The sequence below is a fragment of the Miscanthus floridulus genome, chromosome 19 (assembly GCF_019320115.1).
Source record: "Miscanthus floridulus cultivar M001 chromosome 19, ASM1932011v1, whole genome shotgun sequence".
Classification (NCBI taxonomy): Eukaryota; Viridiplantae; Streptophyta; class Magnoliopsida; order Poales; family Poaceae; genus Miscanthus; species Miscanthus floridulus.
In genome coordinates, this window is record NC_089598.1 from 93,920,568 (window position 1) to 93,938,524 (window position 17,957).

At 45.2% G+C, this 17,957-nt stretch overlaps 1 protein-coding gene across 2 annotated transcripts; it reads right to left on the reverse strand.

The window, feature by feature from the left end:
• Nucleotides 1-1,082: 1,082 nt before the first annotated feature.
• Nucleotides 1,083-7,945, reverse strand: LOC136527499 (cation-transporting ATPase HMA5). Of its 2 annotated transcripts, none has more exons than XM_066520255.1 (9): nucleotides 7,579-7,945; nucleotides 5,530-6,144; nucleotides 4,499-4,928; nucleotides 4,055-4,380; nucleotides 3,471-3,529; nucleotides 3,045-3,387; nucleotides 2,653-2,853; nucleotides 2,090-2,347; nucleotides 1,083-1,853 (listed from the first exon to the last, which is right to left on the reverse strand). In XM_066520255.1, the coding sequence occupies exons 1-9, from the start codon at nucleotides 7,879-7,881 to the stop codon at nucleotides 1,377-1,379; spliced, it is 3,012 nt and encodes a 1,003-aa protein (XP_066376352.1). In that variant the 5' UTR covers nucleotides 7,882-7,945; the 3' UTR covers nucleotides 1,083-1,376. The 2 variants fall into 2 exon arrangements, with proteins under 2 accessions (XP_066376352.1, XP_066376353.1); XM_066520256.1 differs by lacking the exon at nucleotides 7,579-7,945 and adding an exon at nucleotides 6,228-7,549 and having other exon boundaries at nucleotides 1,084-1,853.
• Between the last annotated feature and the right edge of the window lie 10,012 nt (nucleotides 7,946-17,957).

Below are 17,957 nucleotides of genomic sequence, written 5' to 3' on the forward strand. Positions count from 1 at the left end.
AGGATCTGGACTGCTCAAGCTGTCATCAAGCAATCAAAAGCGAAAGATGATTCCTCGCAGGAATGGCACTGGGCAGCATGGAGGACAGTGGTGCGCCCACACGCAGCAGTCCCAGCACGATTGATCCATCTCATTTGTGTTAATTAATGCGCTCTAATCTACCATAAGGAATCGAGGACTCGAATCTCAATGGATAGTTTCCATCATAAGAAATCTAGCCGGTTTATCTGAGCTACGCCGATGCATGTATCTGTTTGTTGATCTCTCTCCGATTGTCAAGTCTCAATTTACAAAAGGGTCAAGCAACTAAACATTTGAGATACTTGGTAGTGATTTTACCGAGGAAAAAGAGCTCAGCTCACAAAGAGAAAGCTGAAGGCAACCTTGATTTTGCCTCGAGAGTAATCTCACATCCACATAATAGGAGTGAAAAAAGAACCGAGGAAAATGACAATATATTTAAACTAAGACATCCTTACTAGGGATGCAAAATCCCTAATCCTTACTTTCGTCAGCAAGAAAGTTCCGAACGAAAAACAACTTAGATAATTAGTGGTTAACCAGCAAATGGTTCTCAAAACAAGGAAGACTAGCAAATCTGTAGTGGGCCAGGAGGCCTTCTTTCTGCATTCTTGGGTGGATTTGGGCGTTTGGACCAATATGTTAAGGGGTACGGGCCGTGAGCCCACCCTCGTCCCAAAAATTCAATCGAGCAGCTTACCCCTGCACAGACGCCGCAGCCTGGGACTGGGAGACGCGTGGGGGCGATGGGTGGGTGCCTGGGAGAACGACGCGGCTGGAGCCACTGGCCACGCCGTAGCGCCAGCTACGTGCGATGGCACTGGCAGGGCGCTGGGAGCCTGGGACGGCAGCACGGACGCCGGAGGCCGGACTCACGAACTTCCCCTCCCGATCTCGGGCCGGGCTGGGACGGTACGCCTTCTTCGTTCGACTGGTGGGCGCTGGCGCCTGCAAAACCCGTGAGCCGGCGCCGGGGCTGTCTAGTCTCTTTGGCATAAATGCACCATTGGCAGAACGAAACTTGCTAACACCCACAAGAAATGCATAATTGTTTGCTAAAACTAACATTTCGTTTCACATATCATTTCAGCCCAATAAAGTCGTACCAATCATTTTTCCCGAGTTCCATATTACAGAGGGAGAGATTTACAATTACGAAGTTGTCGAAGTAGAATTTACCATGGTAACATCGTACCTCTTCTAACTCTAACAGCCCAAAGTAAAAAAAAAAAGAGAAATGAGAAGGTTATATAAAAAACCCACCAAAAATCTACAATTTACAGAAGGCATCATTTCCGATGCAATTTCCATTTCATTTCTGCAAAAAACGGTTAAGGCAGCTACAGTATTCGCAGTCACTCTACAGTTATCTGCAGCACAGTCGTCAGCCTGGGTTTTCTGTACCTTCTCAACAATAGCGACGAGCACACGACACTTACGGACGAGAAGGCCATGCAGGCGCCGGCCAGCCACGGCGGCATCTGCAGCCCGGTGAACGGGAACAGCGCGCCCGCGGCGATGGGGATGGCCACGACGTTGTAGGCCATCGCGAAGAAGTAGTTCCACCGGATCCGGCTGAACGTCTTCCTCGACAGGTCGATCGCGGTGATCACGTCTTCCAGGTTGTTCCGCACCAGCACGTAGTCCGCGGCCTCGATGGCGATGTCTGTTCCCCCGCCGATGGCCATCCCCACGTCGGCTGCTGCCAGGGCTGGGGAGTCGTTGATGCCGTCCCCAACCATGGCGACGGTGCTCCCGTCCTTCTGGAGGGAGCGAACAACGTCAGCTTTTCCAGCTGGCATGACCTCTGCTCTCACGTCCTCAATACCAACCTGCCAAAGTACAATAGCACGAGCAAACCAAAATCATAAGATAAGTCAACAAGTGAACCTCATGAATGAATTGAAGCCAAAAGAAAGAAAAAACGACATGAAGGCCCTGTTCGCTTTGCTAAAAAGCCAAGCTAAAAAGTATTGTTCACTGATTTGTTGCGAGAGGAAAACACTGTTACTTCGCTGAAAAAGTACGGCTGATAAGCCAAGCGAACAGGGCCAAAGACGAGCCTAACCTCTTTTGCAACAGCTTGCGCGGTCCTCCAGTTATCCCCTGTGAGCATCACTGGATGAACACCCAACTTTTTTAGTCCTTCCACTACAACAGCAGCCTCTCTTTTCAGGGGATCGGTTATGCCCATCAAACCCACAAAATCGCCATCATATGCCACAAGTATGCCTGTTTTTGCATTCGATTCCAGGTCTATCAAGAAAGTTTCTGCTTCTGGGGGAATGGTCACACCATTTTCAGTCATCAAAGAACGGTTTCCAACCTGTCAATACATTGGTTTTAAAGATAAGCAAGGATTTATTCAGAGACAGTGAGACACATAGACACATAACAATGTTTAATGTGCTACGGTACATTTTATAAGGCACATTGTGACTAGGAACTGCACTCTAAATTTTTTTGCATATGATTAAGTGCTGGCTCTGGAGATATGAGAGACGATAATATTAGTGGATGGTAATGAATAAATGATTAGGACAGAATGTGGTATAAGGGCAGAAGGGAGGAATTAGCATTAGAATGTACATTGAAAGGGTTATGGAAGCATGATGTTCACCTATGACTCACCAAAACATGCTTCCCGTTGATGGAGCACTGAACTCCTTTGCCAGGTACTGCAGAGAAGTCTTCAGCTTCAAGCAGCCACTGAGACAATACCTTGTCTTTTTGTTGCTCAATGCCATCTTTTGATGAAGGAAGCTTGCCAAAGAAATGGAAATGGAATGCATAGTCCAAAACAGCTTTGGCAAGAGGATGCTCACTGCTTGCCTGAGTACAGAGCAAAAACACAAAATATTACGCACATTAACACAAAGTAGCAAAAAAAAAAAAAAGAGAAGAGAAATACAAAACATGTCATATTGGTTCCAATACAGCATACAAAAGAACAGAAAATAAACTATTTTTGAAACTCCTTGGTATTACTTAAAAGGAATAATTTTAGATCAAGTCAGACTCACCTCTGCTGATGCAACCAGTGTGAGGAAATCTCCTAGGTCCATTCCCGAGAAAACCTTTGCAGCTGTTACAACAGCCTTTCCTTGTGTTAGTGTCCCTGTTTTATCAAAAACCACATATTTTACATTTTGAGCTCTCTCCAAAGCATCTCCGCCTTTTACAAGTACTCCATGATTAGCCCCAATTCCAGTCGCCACCATCACAGCAGTTGGTGTTGCCAAACCAAGGGCACAAGGACAAGCAATCACCACAACAGATATGGCAAACATGAGAGAGAAGACAAAGCAATTGCTATTTTCAGCAACCCATGAATTTGGATACGCACCCAACCATCCACACAAAAACCTACAAAAGTAGCCAATGGACAGGTCAGAAACTTGAACATATTAGCATCTCTCCAAATTTCACTGTACTTTTATTGAACTTACCACACAGAAAATGTCACTATAGACAATGTGATGACAATTGGAACAAAAATGCTAGCCACCTGAAAAACAAAGGATATAATGTCACTATTATCATATCATGCATCTAAACTATGATGTGAAGCTTTCAGTAAACATAAGGCTTTTTCGAATGTAAACTAGTACGTTTGTACATATTAAGATAAGACCAGTACTGAGGAAAGAACGAAAAAAAAAAAAAAAGATGACACAAAATTATCTAGCCATGACCATGACTGATCTTGAGCTGAATCACTAGCCTTTTCTCGTAGGATAACTGAAGGCAAATCCATGCCTGAAAGATTGGTACCATATTGCACTGTAGGGTGGATTTATTAAATATGTTACAACAAGTAGCGATAGAAGTAAAAGAACAGTATTGCATAAGTTATGGTAGAGTAAATTATCGTCCTCTAAAAGGTAACTAAAGGTTCAAGAAAAAAAAATCGCAATTAAAGGCCCTCTAAAAGCCAAATAGATACACAAAATGGGCATACAAATAGTGTCACATGCACTTCATTTCAACTGGGGAAAACAACATATCGGATAGATAAAAAAGAGGTACTCACATAATCAGCGAATTTCTGAATAGGAGCTTTGGACATCTGAGCAGTTTCAACCAGAGAGATTATCTGACTCAAAACTGTACCAGATCCCACTTTTGTTGCTTGTATATGAAGGATACCATGCAAGTTTATTGTCCCCCCAATTACCACACTTGATACTTCTTTAGGGATGGGTGCTGATTCACCAGTTATCATACTTTCATTCACATGACTTGTTCCCCAAACGACAACCCCATCAGCTGGAACCTTTGAACCAGGAAGCACTTTTAAGACATCACCAGGTTGGACCAACCGTGCATCAATCTCCCTCTCCCCAACATGTTTCCCTTCTGTATTTGAAATGGCAAGTGTGAGTTTGTAGATACAAAACTAATATAAGATTTTGCATTTTTATATAACTGTGTAATTGTATAGTTTATGCCAAGGATAAAAAAAATTACTGGAGACCTTTGTCTTTCAGAACCAAAACAGCTGTAGAAGGGACCAGTTCTACAAGCTTCTTGATAGCATCCGATGTCTTCCCTTTTGCAAGCACCTCGAGATACTTCCCGAACAACACAAATGTAATTATCATTGCACTTGTCTCAAAATATACGGGAGGATGATATCCAGTAAATGCTCCGTATAGTAGTGCACAGACAGAGTATGCATATGATGCAGTGGTGCCAAGAACCACTAGCACATCCATGTTTGTAGAGCCATGCCTCACGGCCCTATAAGCCGCAACATAGAACCGTTTGCCGACAACAAACTGTACAATGCTTACCAATATCCACTTCAGCAAATCCCCCATGAGAAATGGTCCACAGTGCATGCTTAGTAGTGTACTAAGGAAAGGTATACTGGGACAAACCATACGTATGAAAAATACAGGAATCTGGTGCAACAAAATAATTAGACAAGAGTCAGGGCCTCAGAGGGCAAGCAGCATCATACCACAACTTAAAAATATTAGGTGACAATTTTTTTTTAAAAAAAAACTAGTAAAATATCTAACCATGATGCTTGTGCCTCTAACACCTAATACATATTCCTTTTAGACCCTGCATTTTATCTCCTTTTGCATTGCCCTTAGTCCTTAATTGTCAAATTCAATATGAATGCCACTTAGAGATGTGAATATCCTCCTTTACTACTTTCCCAAACACTGAATTAGAGTAGCATTTTAGTTCCTAAGGCATCTTGTCTTGCTGGGCCTCACATGCAAGCAAAAAGAGGTAACATATTATTTAAAATGCCAATGGATAGATGGGACCCATTGGGTTGGATGTCACAGGAGGGGCCATTTGGTCATGATTAAAAACATTAATAAAAAATAATTAGGGTCTAATATTATGCTGCCTGCTGCAGACACACGCTATCAGCTCTTCCCTAGTGATAACATTAGCAAGGGTATCATCATTAAACATGCATTCTGCCTATTCTGTTGGCCTAAACTTCATGCTGCGAGGAAAAAAAGAGGTAAGACAAAAACTTACGCTAAGGAACAAGCTAGAGCGGAGAAGGTTAAGCATTTTGGAGGCCTCCTGTGCATCATTTGAAGCCCCTCGAGTGTATGGATTCTGAACATGAGCTTTCAACCTCCCATTGCTTGCCATCTCAATTGTATCCACAATTGATCTCAGACCAACAGCTTCTGGATCGAATACAATCTCAACTTCTGAGAGGACATTATTTACACCAAACTGTCGCAAACCATCCATTTTCTTAAGAATATCATTTAACACTTCTACATCCCTCTCTGTGTGCAAACCAGTCAGTCCCAGCAAAACCTTATCTTGCTCGGTATTCTGCAAGAATGCTGCTTCAAAACCAGCATCCTCGATGGCCTGAACAATTTCGTCTTTGCTAATGACAGAAGGAACATACTCAACTTCCCCTAATGAGGTTGCCAAGGCAACAACTGCTCCTTTAACACCAGGTAGCTTTTTTAAGATACCCTCAACCGAGTTTACACAATTGGCACATGTCATTCCCCCTATCCTGAATTGTGCTGATAAAGTCTTCTGTGATTTAGGCTGAGAGACAGCAGATTCAGGGATAATTTCTGCTTCAAATCCGGCATCTTCTATCGCTTCAATTATATCCTCTACCTGAAAACATAAGTCACCAGAATAAAGATGTGGCTATTGAAGTGACCAAAATAAGCTAATTGATTGGATGCGAAACCAAACACCTCTCAGGAGTTAGTCGTCTAAACTGGAGAAGGCTTTAGTATATGTGGAAGAACATGCATGCAGATCATAGCACATGCATTCTTAGGTGCCTTGGCATTTAGCTTAAACGCGATGCAATAGGACTCAAAAGTCAAAAGCTGTGAGCCTAGTAAACATATTGGACATCATGATTGAAAACTAAAATAGTGGCATAGTTTAATAGATAATGTACATCTCCTACAATTTTCCACAGGAATAGTGAACATGAAATCCATGGCTAAAATGGCTTCTCCGTTAACAAAGACAAAATGAATTGAAAATGTAGGTCTCCTGTTGACACGTAGTGAAACAAAGTATGTAACAATGTGTAAGCTACCGTCCATAATCGGAGTATGGGACAGCAAAGAAGATTACGTGCTAATATAATATATCAGTTTTTAGTTCCCAAGTAATGGTGTATTTTGAAGAATTTAGTAACTACGCCAGGAGTAGTCCTACAAGAATATACAAAATTGCTTAGGTACACGGCTGCTATTCTCCTTAACAGTCCACATCACCATATTTTGAGTGCCACGAAAGAATGATGCACGAAACACACTCATTTTCACTGTTATCATAGCAAAGTAAAATCTCACCCCTTTTCTTTTGTGCAACTTTCCAGAACCTAAAGTTGAGTTCAGCATTTCTTTCCCCATGAAAGACATTATCAGCAACTCGTTAGCTCAACTACCAATCCAAAGTGACTGTAGTACACTAAGAGCCCCATTTCCGCTGGTACCATGACTGATTGCAGCTGCGTGCCAGCCTTGAGCTTTCGATGCCCACAATGCACAGGTGATTGACAATCACGAGCTTCCAACGAAGCTACAGCTCACCGAATCACGAAAGCAAATAAGAGCAAAAACATTGAGCGTCGTAATAGCCAATCTTATAACTCCTGATTTCACAGAGTTTATACCGCATTTACTCCACCAACCAAATCAGAAGTCATTGGAACAGTACCACCCAAGCGATTCGCTCAAGTCAAGGCACCCTCAACTCAAGACAAAAAAAATCCAACGTCCATATGCGATTCACTTGATAGCACGAAGCAAGTGCTCGACAACACGCGCGACCGAGTTTCCTATTGTGACACGCAAAAACGCAGTCCAACCATCGCCAAACGCGAAGAAGTTACCCGGAAAAACCGCAGATAATTCAAAAAGGAAACTACCAACCCCGCAAGCGTACGGGAGCTCCCAACTTCCCACGGAGCCGCACGAGCCTCGCGTCCACTCGACGGTTGCGAGCACGCAAGGATCGCATCGCACTCGCACGTCGACACACGCCACACCAAGGCGAGGAGAGAGGAGCACCGGTAATAGTTACCACCTTGGCCAGCGCGGGGTCGAACACGACGCGGGCGCGGTTCTGGAGCAGCGACACGGCGACGCTCCGCACGCCGCGGCGCGCGGAGACGGCGGCCTCGACAGCGCTGGTGCAGGCGGAGCACGTCATGCCGGTGACACGCACGTGCGCCTCCTCCGCGGCGCCCTCCTCCAGCGGCGGAGGCAGCCCCATCTCCTCGTCGTAGGAGTCGAGCAGCGCAACGTCCTCCATCTCGTCGCCGCGCCCGCCGGCCGCCGCCGGCCGGGCGCCGGCGCCGGCGACCGCCGAGAGCTGCAGGTGAGCCATGCCCGTCAGGCGCAGGGGAGGGAGCAGCAGGGGGTTGGAATATTTTGGTGGGAGGCGAATTGCGCGGAGCTGGTGGGGTTAGTTTATAAACCGGGAAAACAGGCGGCGGTCGTGGGCCAAATCGGGGTGGTTTGCAGAGTACGGGGGTGTTTGTAGATATGTCTTGGTGGGTTTAGCTGGGAGGCGCAAATTTTGCATTTGATCTCTTCCTTTTTGACTTTTTCAGATGTCTAGACGGCTTAGCTCTTTCGTTTGACTTGGTTTTCCAACGTCAGCATTGCAAAGTACCCCTCCATGTGACCATGTCAATGTAGATTCTAGATACAGTTGCATAATTGCATATGTAATGGTAGCGACGATACCCTCGTTTATTCATTTCTCTCTCTTTTTTTGGAAATAAACAGGGGTTGACAATTTTGAGTTGAGAAGAGGTCCGGGATGTGTTTTTGGGAGAGCAGGGGGCCGAGGTGTAAAAGAAAAGCAGCTAAGAATTTCCTGAGGGATGCGGTGGTTAAGAAGAAACCTGTGGTGTTTAGATTTTATATATTATTTAGGATTTGGAAGCGTGGATATGCATGTCGAGCTTAGCAGCCATTGTGGAGTGGAGGGAGAAGTTCTAGATCAGCATGGTGCTTCCGACCGGTAGGTCAACGAAACAGCTACTACATACAATAGGTTTTTAGCCTTGGACCAGATTCATGCGAAGGGAGATCCTGATTCTTGAGCAATGGCTTATGGCTTCAAAGTTCAAACAACATACAAACTCGTTTTTTTTTAAAAGAAACAAAAGAACATACAAACTGGCAGCGCAGATTCGACACTTCAAACATTGTCCTTACAAGTAACACTAAATCTGAAAGAAATAAAAAAAAATGCCCCGTCTTACACTGGACAATAGATTAGTATATATGCACTCATGCAGGTATATGTTGGACCGTTGGCGTCTGTGCTAATGCTAACGGAACCTGTCCGGCCACCCGGATGAACTGAAAAGACACGTGTTACTTCCGACTCGACGCCGCTGCCACGCGGTCCACGCTTTTGCGTGCCCAGGTAGCCCATCTCGCCTCAACGCGCGACGCGCCGCAGTAGCTCGAAGGAAACGGAAACGGCGAGGGCTCTTGGGAGCCGCCACGGGAACGGGACCGCTAGGACTGGACTGGGTGGGAACTGGGAAGCCAAGGGAGCAGCGCGGCCGCGCGCGCCCGGGGCTCCGGTGAGTTGCCGTTGCCGGACTGGGAAGGAAGGCGCCCGTGCCGTGCCCCTGTCATGCGTCGTCGGTGAGTGCGGGTGGTTAGGTTGGTTTGATTTGGTTGGGGTCGGGGGGCCTTTGGACGGGCCCGGGGTTGGGGTGGTTTGCAAGCCAAGCGTGGGTGCGTGGGCTGACGAGACACGGCAACCGGCTCCGCAGACGTCCGAGTCCGACGCTGACTTCTCGCCCTCGTCCGTCGCGTTCGCGTCCGCCACAACGCAAGCATCGGCTTTGCTCATCCGACCCGACGACGGCAACAGTGGAGAGGGACCTCCACATCTCCTACCACGGTCGTCGTCGTGACCAAAATATCCATTTGTCATTAGCTAGCAGCAGTGAATGATTAACTGGTTTTATATGCGTATGCGTGTTTTACTAACCTGGCACGCACATACTACAACTAACCTGTCCACTCAAATCGCGGGGTGCAGACAGACAGGCAGGGAACCGTCCCGCCACCGCGTCACGCACCAGGATGGACGCAGCATGTGTCACTGTCACGTATCCTAGCTACAATGTCACCAACCCTCAGTCTGTTCGCTTGCTCATATCTTTCTCTCGTACCAAAATAATCAACAGCAAATAATCAATGATCGGTTACTGTCTGCCGAACAGGCTGCCTACTTGCCGGCCTCAAAAGCCAGCCGATTTCCTGCCCGCGCGATCCGCAGCAAAGGGGCCGCTTCTTTCCGCCCGATTCGTTCCGTGTCGAGGAGACGAGATCCATGGCGCGCGACGCAGAAAGCACGCACCTTTCGCCCACCGCAAATGCGATTAGCCCCGGCCCGGCCGGCCAACAAAATGCAGTCCACGTCGCGCCGCACCTCAGTCAGGCCGGCCTGTCGTCGCACTCGCTAGCTGCTTGCCGTTCCGTCGCCTCACCGGAGCGGAGATCGCCTCAGCGCGCACCGCGCACCAGGCCCCCTCGAAAGCGGATGAGGAGATCGATATGGATTCGTGTGGCGTGGCGGGAGCGGGAGACGCTCAAGCGGGCGCTGACATGGATGCAATAATCTAATCGTCGCGTTTGTGCGGGAAATGGTAGTGCAATGGTTAGATCATCTGCGGATTATTACAATTTAGATAGTAAATGAAATCACAAGATTCTTAAATTCTCAATTTCAAGAAAGAAGAATCTAAAATTGTGGATAATAATGTCGTGGGATGTTAGTGTGCATGTATAATAAGCCTGATCGACTGTAGCGCTCAGGGCTTTCCCGACACAAGGACGTGGCGTATTGTCATAGACTCCACGTTGACTCCAAACATTCATGCCAAACAGACTAGTAGCTCCGTAGCGCGTAGAGTAGCCTACAAAAGAAGTAGTGATCTCCTCGGTTAAGCCCTGGTTTAGTTTCACCCCAACTTCCAAAAAGTTATTACAGTACCTGTCACATCGAATGTTTGCGGCCCGTGCATAGAGCATTAAATGTAGACGAAAAGAAAAACTAATTGCACAGTTTGGTGGGAAATTGCGAGACGAACGTTTTGAGCCTAATTAGTCCATATTTGAACAATATTTGCCAAATAAAAACGAACGTGCTACAGTAACCCCAAAATTCAAATTCCTATAACTAAACAAGGGCTAAAAGGACGAAGCTACTACCAGAGAATGTTGGGAGTCTGGTCTATGGACAAAAAGTAGAGCAGTGGCGGAGAAAAAGACAGATATGAAAGGAACGTGATGGGATGATATAGTAAAAAAAAAGCAAGGTTGCTCCCGATGGAAGTCTGTTAGCTAGAGAGCACAGCTTCCTACGCGTACCGGTCCTTTTAGCCCAAGGCCAAGTACGGCCTTAGTTGGTGGTGCCCTCAGTGGCTATAGTGCTAAAAAGAGGAAAAAACATGCAACCACGACAAATATCACCGTTAGAAAAAAGACAGCCGAGCAAAGCCATTATCTAGAATGCCCTTAATTTTTACATTTGAATAAAATTGGTGGGGCAAATTCATCATTGGCATCCATTATCTTCTTTTATCAAGGTTGGGCAAATTCTCGTACTTCCTCTATCCCTAATTATAAATCATTCCAACTTTCTTGGAGAGTCAAAACATCTCAAGTTTGATCAATTTTATACGTTAAACTAATAACACGTATGATACCAAATCAGTATGTTAGATTCTTTCTTTAACTATGTTTTTACATTATGCATATTTGATGTCATAAATCTTTGTAATTCTTTCTATAATTTTGGTCAAACCTGACATGCTTTGACTCTTCGAGAAAATTAGAATGTCTTATAATTTGGAATGGATGAGCTATTATAGTAAATCTTGATGGGTACATTATAAAATCTAGCCAACAAAATACAATCTTTTTAGGTCACATTTGGATGTGTTTTGTAGCTGGAAATCTGTAATCCGAACCCAATCAAACAAGCACCAACATTTCGTTGAACAAGAACAACACGACCTACTACTACACGCATGAGTCATGAGTCATGACTAGTGGCGTGAAAGACCGCCCGTTCGGCTGGGCTTATATAATCGTATACGATCGTGGATTATAAGCTAGAATAGTATTTTTTCTCACACTTAACCAGTCAAACCAGCTAGCAGTAAATAATCTATGATTATTTACGATGAAACGAACATGCTGCATCTCTCTGGTGGAACAAACATCGGTGCATGGGCCCGCCCGCGCGCTAGAGTCCGTTCTCTGGTGTCATTGCCGGTGGGGTGACGTTGGTGTGTCTGTCCACCTAAAGTTGGTGTGGTGAAGTATCTGTATCTCCAACTTTTCCTAAAGCGGGAAAACGATCTTTTTAGCTAGGGCTTGTTTAGTTCCACTAAATTTCCAACTTTGGCACTATGTAAAAAGAAGATTCCCCGTCACATCAAACTTGCGGAACATGCATGGAGTACTAAATGTTGACGAAATCAAAAACTAATTACACAGTTTGGTTGTACTTTACGAGACGAACGTTTTGAGTCTAATTAGTCAATGTTTGGACAATTATTACAAAATAAAAACAAAATGTACTGTAGCTACAGTACATTCGCCAATTCGGGCGGCGCCGAATCAGGCACCAACTAAACGTGGCCCTAATCAGATTCAGATTTCAGAGCAACTGAGCAAGCAAAGAAGAGAGACAACATCTAGTCGGACAGCAGGACACCGGTCACTTCCAAATGGAGACGCCTTGCTTCCGACGCTGCCGCGGGACGGCGGGAGTGTAGTACAATGCCCTGCCCAGCAGCGACGCTCTGTACTGCAAACGCGTGGAGTCGTCCACAGTGTTTTTGTACTGGATGGCATGGCTGGCCATTCTCTAGACCAGCCGGCAGCTAAGGGCATTGCCGTTTGGTGGTCCGTGATAGAAAAAAGGGGCGGCGACTCGAAGCGTTCTCGAGTGACCATGATGTCTGTGCTGAGAAACCGGCTGAGGGGGCTCATGGGTCACACGAGATGAGTTTAAAAAAAAAATTGTCACGAGATGAGTTGGTACACGCATCTCTAGGCCTGTCTTTTCGCTGGTCGACTTGCTTATAAATCGTACTTTTTCAGTCAACGAATAATATTTTTTTCTCATAACAAATCAGCCAACAGTACTTTTAGCCATGACTTATCAGCCAAGCGAACGAGACAATGAGCCAGATTTATCTCTCAAAGTACTCCTAGGAGTAGTAGATTTTTGCAAAAAAAAAATGTTGGACCATTTGGAATAGCACCTTACAAGATTTGAAGTAAGGCCAAAGCTGAATCTTCAGAGGTCTCGTTCGCTTCGTTGAAAAAAACAAGCTGAAATACTATTCTAGCTGATTTGTTGTGAGAGAAAAATATTGTTTCGACTAAAAAGACAAGCCAAAAAATACGGATTATAAGACAAGCGAACCCTTGAAGACGGTCACCATAAGAGAAACTTTTGCAGCTCTGGCATAAGCGAACCCTTTAAGACGGTCACCATAAGAGAAACTTTTGCAGCTCTGGCATCCTGCATCTCTGTTCATTCATCTGGCATTCTGCTTTTGTTCTGCATTCCTTCGGAGTGGCATGGAACCCTATTTTGGCCACCTGATCCGATGTGCCAGATGTTTTTTTCTTCAGGTACAGTCGTACAGCGCAGGCAGGTTTTAGGTAGTACGTGGGTGCACGTCAATGTGCAGTACTCCACTTTGGAACCCTTGCTGCATAAAACAACAATGGCGGAACCAGGAATTATACATAGGACAAGCATGGGCCAGTTACAAAGATTCAACTAATAAAAACCAAGCGCAACTTAACTGGTTAAGTTCCTTATGGTGACCATCTGAGTTAATTCATTGACTTACAGGGTGCTCGTATTTTCTTATATATATATATGACGAGGCTAAAATGCACCTAGATGCATTCTGTGAAGCGGGTGCACCCGACACGTGAGCGCGAGCGGCGAGACGCGCAGAGCGCGGCGAGTGGCGAGGGCGAGACCTACCAGACTCTAGCTGTATCGAGAGCCCCCTAAAAGGAAACAACCATTTTACTCTCTGGACTCCAAATTCAAATTGAGCCTTCAAATTTTCACCACTTCCCTTGATTCGCCCCAGATAACAGAGCCACCGCCGCCGCCAAATCTCGCCCACTTACTTCCCTCGCCGCCATCGTAGCTACCCCAAGTTGCGCTGCGCCCATAGCCCCGCCATCGCTACCCCAACTTGAATCGCCACTTCCAGCAGAGCAGATGGATCAACAGCTGGCGATTGTTGTCGCGAGAGGTGGAGATCCGATCGCATCGTCTCCGGCGCCGGTTACATCTGCGGTCGCAACTCCTCCGGTTCCGCCGACGAGCACGCCCGTCGCGAGAGCGGACATTCCCCGCGGATTGGGTGATGCCTTGCATCACACGACTAATCTGACGTCACCCGCATCGATTCCTCCTGGAGCATTAATCACTCCTGATCCTGGTTAGAGATTTCACCCGGTGAGCATCTCTTCTGATTGCAACTGCGATTTCCACCCCCGATTCCTCCTGGATCGCATGATTTTTTATTTGGCGGCGCTGTTATCTATGATTAGAATAAACTGGTGTGTCTGAAGTATGTTGCAACTTCGGATGTGTTGATTGCAACTTCATATGAGAATTGCAACATTAGTTGTAGTATGATTGCAACTAATGGTTAGGGACTAATTGCAACTCTATTTGTGACATACATGCATGCAACTAGTGGATGCACTGTGATTGAAATTCTATCTGTCATTACAATAAACTACTGTGCCTGATGTATGTTGCAACTTCAGATGTGTTGATTCCAACTTCACATGAGAATTGCAACATTAGTTGTACTTTGATTGCAACTACTGGCTAAAATCAATTGCAACTCTATCTGTGACGTACATGCATGTAACTATTGGTAATTGCAACTTCAGATGAGAATTGAAACATTATTTATAGTTTGATTACAACTAGTGGATGTACTGTGATTGCAACTCTATCTGAGAGGGCAACTAGGGGTTGTAATGTGATTGCAACTAATGATGAGAATTGCAACATTATTTATCTATGATTGCAACATTTGGATTTTTCACATGAAGGATTGCAACATGAGTTCTGGCTTGATTGCAACTAGATGTGATATTGTAATTGCAACTCTATCTGTTTTTGGTTATGCACCAGAATTCATTTGTATTTGAAAGCATCTAGGCCTCTAGTTGGGTTTCAGTGATTAATGACAATACATGATTACTGTGACTAACGTGTGTTTTGCAGAAACAATTAAGTTAGGTCACGGTAATGGAGATCGATTGGGCAATCAAGGTTGTCATGCCCCTACGATGGAAATCGTTTCGGTTTTCAAAGGATGGACGACAAGGTTAAGGATGGACTAGTTCTAAGTGTCGATTGGAGTTGGAGAGACACTTAGAGTAGTTTAGGACTTTGTTTTTTCTTTGGCCGTACTATTAAGGGGGGTATGAACGGGTAGTTTGACCTAGGTGAGTCTAGTGAGTTAGGTGTGGTGCACACTTGTTAAAACTAGCACTAGGTAGCTCCATAACAGCCCTTTGATCCAATGGAGCAAACTTCATTCACATATGATCGAGAGTTGGAAGTGAATGGAGGGTCAAATACTACCGGACGCTGGCTCAGGGTCCGATCAGTTCATTTGACTAAGGTGAAAGCGTCTGGAAGTGACCAGACGCTAAGGGCCAGTGTCCAGTCGACTCCAGTAAGGTCCCAGAGAGGGAGAATTCTGATCGGACGTGTCCGGTCAATGCTGACCGGACGCTGCTCAGCAAGTGATCGGACGTTGGGGGTCCAGAGTCCGGTCGACATCAGTAAGGTTCCAGTGAGGAAAAAACGTGACCGGATGCGTCCGGTCAGTGCTGACCGGACGCTGGGCAGCGTCTGGTCAACACTTAACCACTGGAGTTCAGGGTTACTGACCGGTGCATCTGGTCAACATGACCGGAGCGTCCGGTCACCCCGCAGAGGCATATAACGGTTCGTTTTTCAGCCGGTGTTATAAATACAACCTCTACTCGTGTGTGGGGGTACTTTTGCTCATTACAACAGTTGAGAAACACCTTAGAGAGTGCCAAGAAGAGCAAGGTCCTAGTGAGGTGATTGAGATTTGAGAATCCCAAAGAGAGCCCTCATTAGTGAAGATCAAGAATAGCAAAGTGTGTATCCACCTTCTTATTAGGCTTGTCGTGGTCAAGTGAGAGTTTGTGCTTGTTACTCTTGGTGATCACCATCACCTAGACGGCTTGGTGGTGATTGGGAGCTTGGTGATCACCCGGCGGAGCTTGTGGGTGACCCAACTCAAGTTGTGAGCGGTTGTGGGTGATTCACCACGATGGAGTGTCGAAGAATCAACCCATAGAGAGCACTTGATCCTTACGCGGATCAAGGGGGAGCTACACCCTTGCGCGGGTGCTCCAACGAGGACTAGTGGGGAGTGGCGACTCTCCGATACCTCGGCAAAACATCGCCGCGTTCTACCTTCTCTATTTACTTTGAGCATTTACTTTGAGCACTTACTTTGAGCAATTTAATTCTTGTCTTTACATTCATAGAATTGACATGCTAGAGTAGGATTGGAACTTAGTTTGCAAGTCTTTTGTGCGGTATAACTATTATAAACACTTTCTAGGCACAAGGGGTTAATTGGGCTAACCATAGGATTTAATTATTGCAAAGAAATTTAGAATTAGCCCAATTCACCTCCCTCTTGGGTATCTTGATCCTTTCAGTATTTAGCACCACGTATTTTCTTTTTTTGCAGGATCCAAACATACTAGATGTATTTATCCCAAGGGTGAGGCAGACATTCGAGACAAAAAAAGAAGCCTACGAATTTTACTGTGATTATGCAAGATTGGCTGGGTTCAGTGTGAGGGTGAAGAGAACTAGCAAGGAGACTGCAGACTAGGTTTGCAACCGAGAGGGGTTTCTAAAAACAGATAAAGAGAATAACGAACCACAGATTGAAAAGACATCAAAGAGAGTCGGCTACCCTGCATATGCTAAGGTAAAGCAAGATAAGAAAGCCAACCAATGGTACTTCGACCATGTTGAGGAAGCACACAACCACAAGTTGCACCCGTCTCCCAGGATGGTCAGGTACATGCATATTCACAAACAAAGGGACGCAGCGCTAGATGACCTATTTGCTATCATGGCAAGGAATGGGGTAGCGCACCAGGCTACGATGAATGTCATGTCCGAGCTATATGGTGGCTGTCAAAACTGGCCGTTCATAGAGAAAGATGTCAAAAACATGTATGTCCCTGTGTGCTAAGTCCAGAAAAAAAATTCCAAAAGAAAAAAAGTATGCTCATAGCTGCAAAAAAATAATTTACTAATTTCTTTTTATGTTCCAAGAATGCTGAGCAAGCAAGGGAGGAAAAGGATGCTAATCTGGAGAAACTTTTTCAGTTTTTAGAGAATGCAAGACAAGCAACGAGTACTTTTACTTTGACGTGGATTTTGATCCGAAAACAAAGGTTCTTAGGAGCATATTCTGGAGCCACGCTAGTCAAAGGGCTAAATACAAGGACTTTGGTGATGTGATCACCTTTGACACGACCCACAAAACAAACAAAAAAAACATGTCGCTAGGCATGTTTGTGGGTGCCAATAACAACCTAAAGAATGTGAGTTTTGGGCAAGCTCTGCTTCGGGACGAAACAACTGAATCATTCAAATGGTTGTTTGAAACTTTCAAGAACTGCATGGGGGCACTAGCCCTATGTGACCCTGACAGGTATAACTTTTACTCCAATTGCACATATAATGTGTTCCTGGTTTGCAAACTTGATAATTGAACAAATGCAATAAATTGGATTCTCCTGTTGCAAACTAGATGTTGTATGGGTTGCAACCCTATTGTATTGCTGGTTCATTTTGGAAACTACTGTTTGATAGATATGTTTGTATATATCTTTTTTTGTGCCTTCTACAGAAGAGGATGCAGCAATGAGAGAAGCAATAAGGACAGTGTTCGACAAATTGCAACATAGAAACTGCAGATAGCATATCACAAGGGCATGGGAATACGAGCTCGATAACTGTACATGCAACACAAAGATAAAAACCTAAAGGAGAGGCCAAAATCTCTGATAAATTATCCACTAGGGCCTACACAGTTTGAGGAGGAGTGGAACAAGCTGGTACATGAGTGTGAGATAGCTGATAACCCAGCAATAAATGCACTCTGGGAAAAGAGGAAGAGCTAGATTGCAACATACTTCAAAGGGATGTACTGCGGTAGAATGACATCCACACAGAGATCAGAAAGCTAGAATAAGGTACTGAAGGATGGTTATGTTAACAACACTACAACCTTGCACATGTTTGTGAAGAGGGTGCTTGACTCGCCTCTGCACACAGACCACATGGATGCTAGT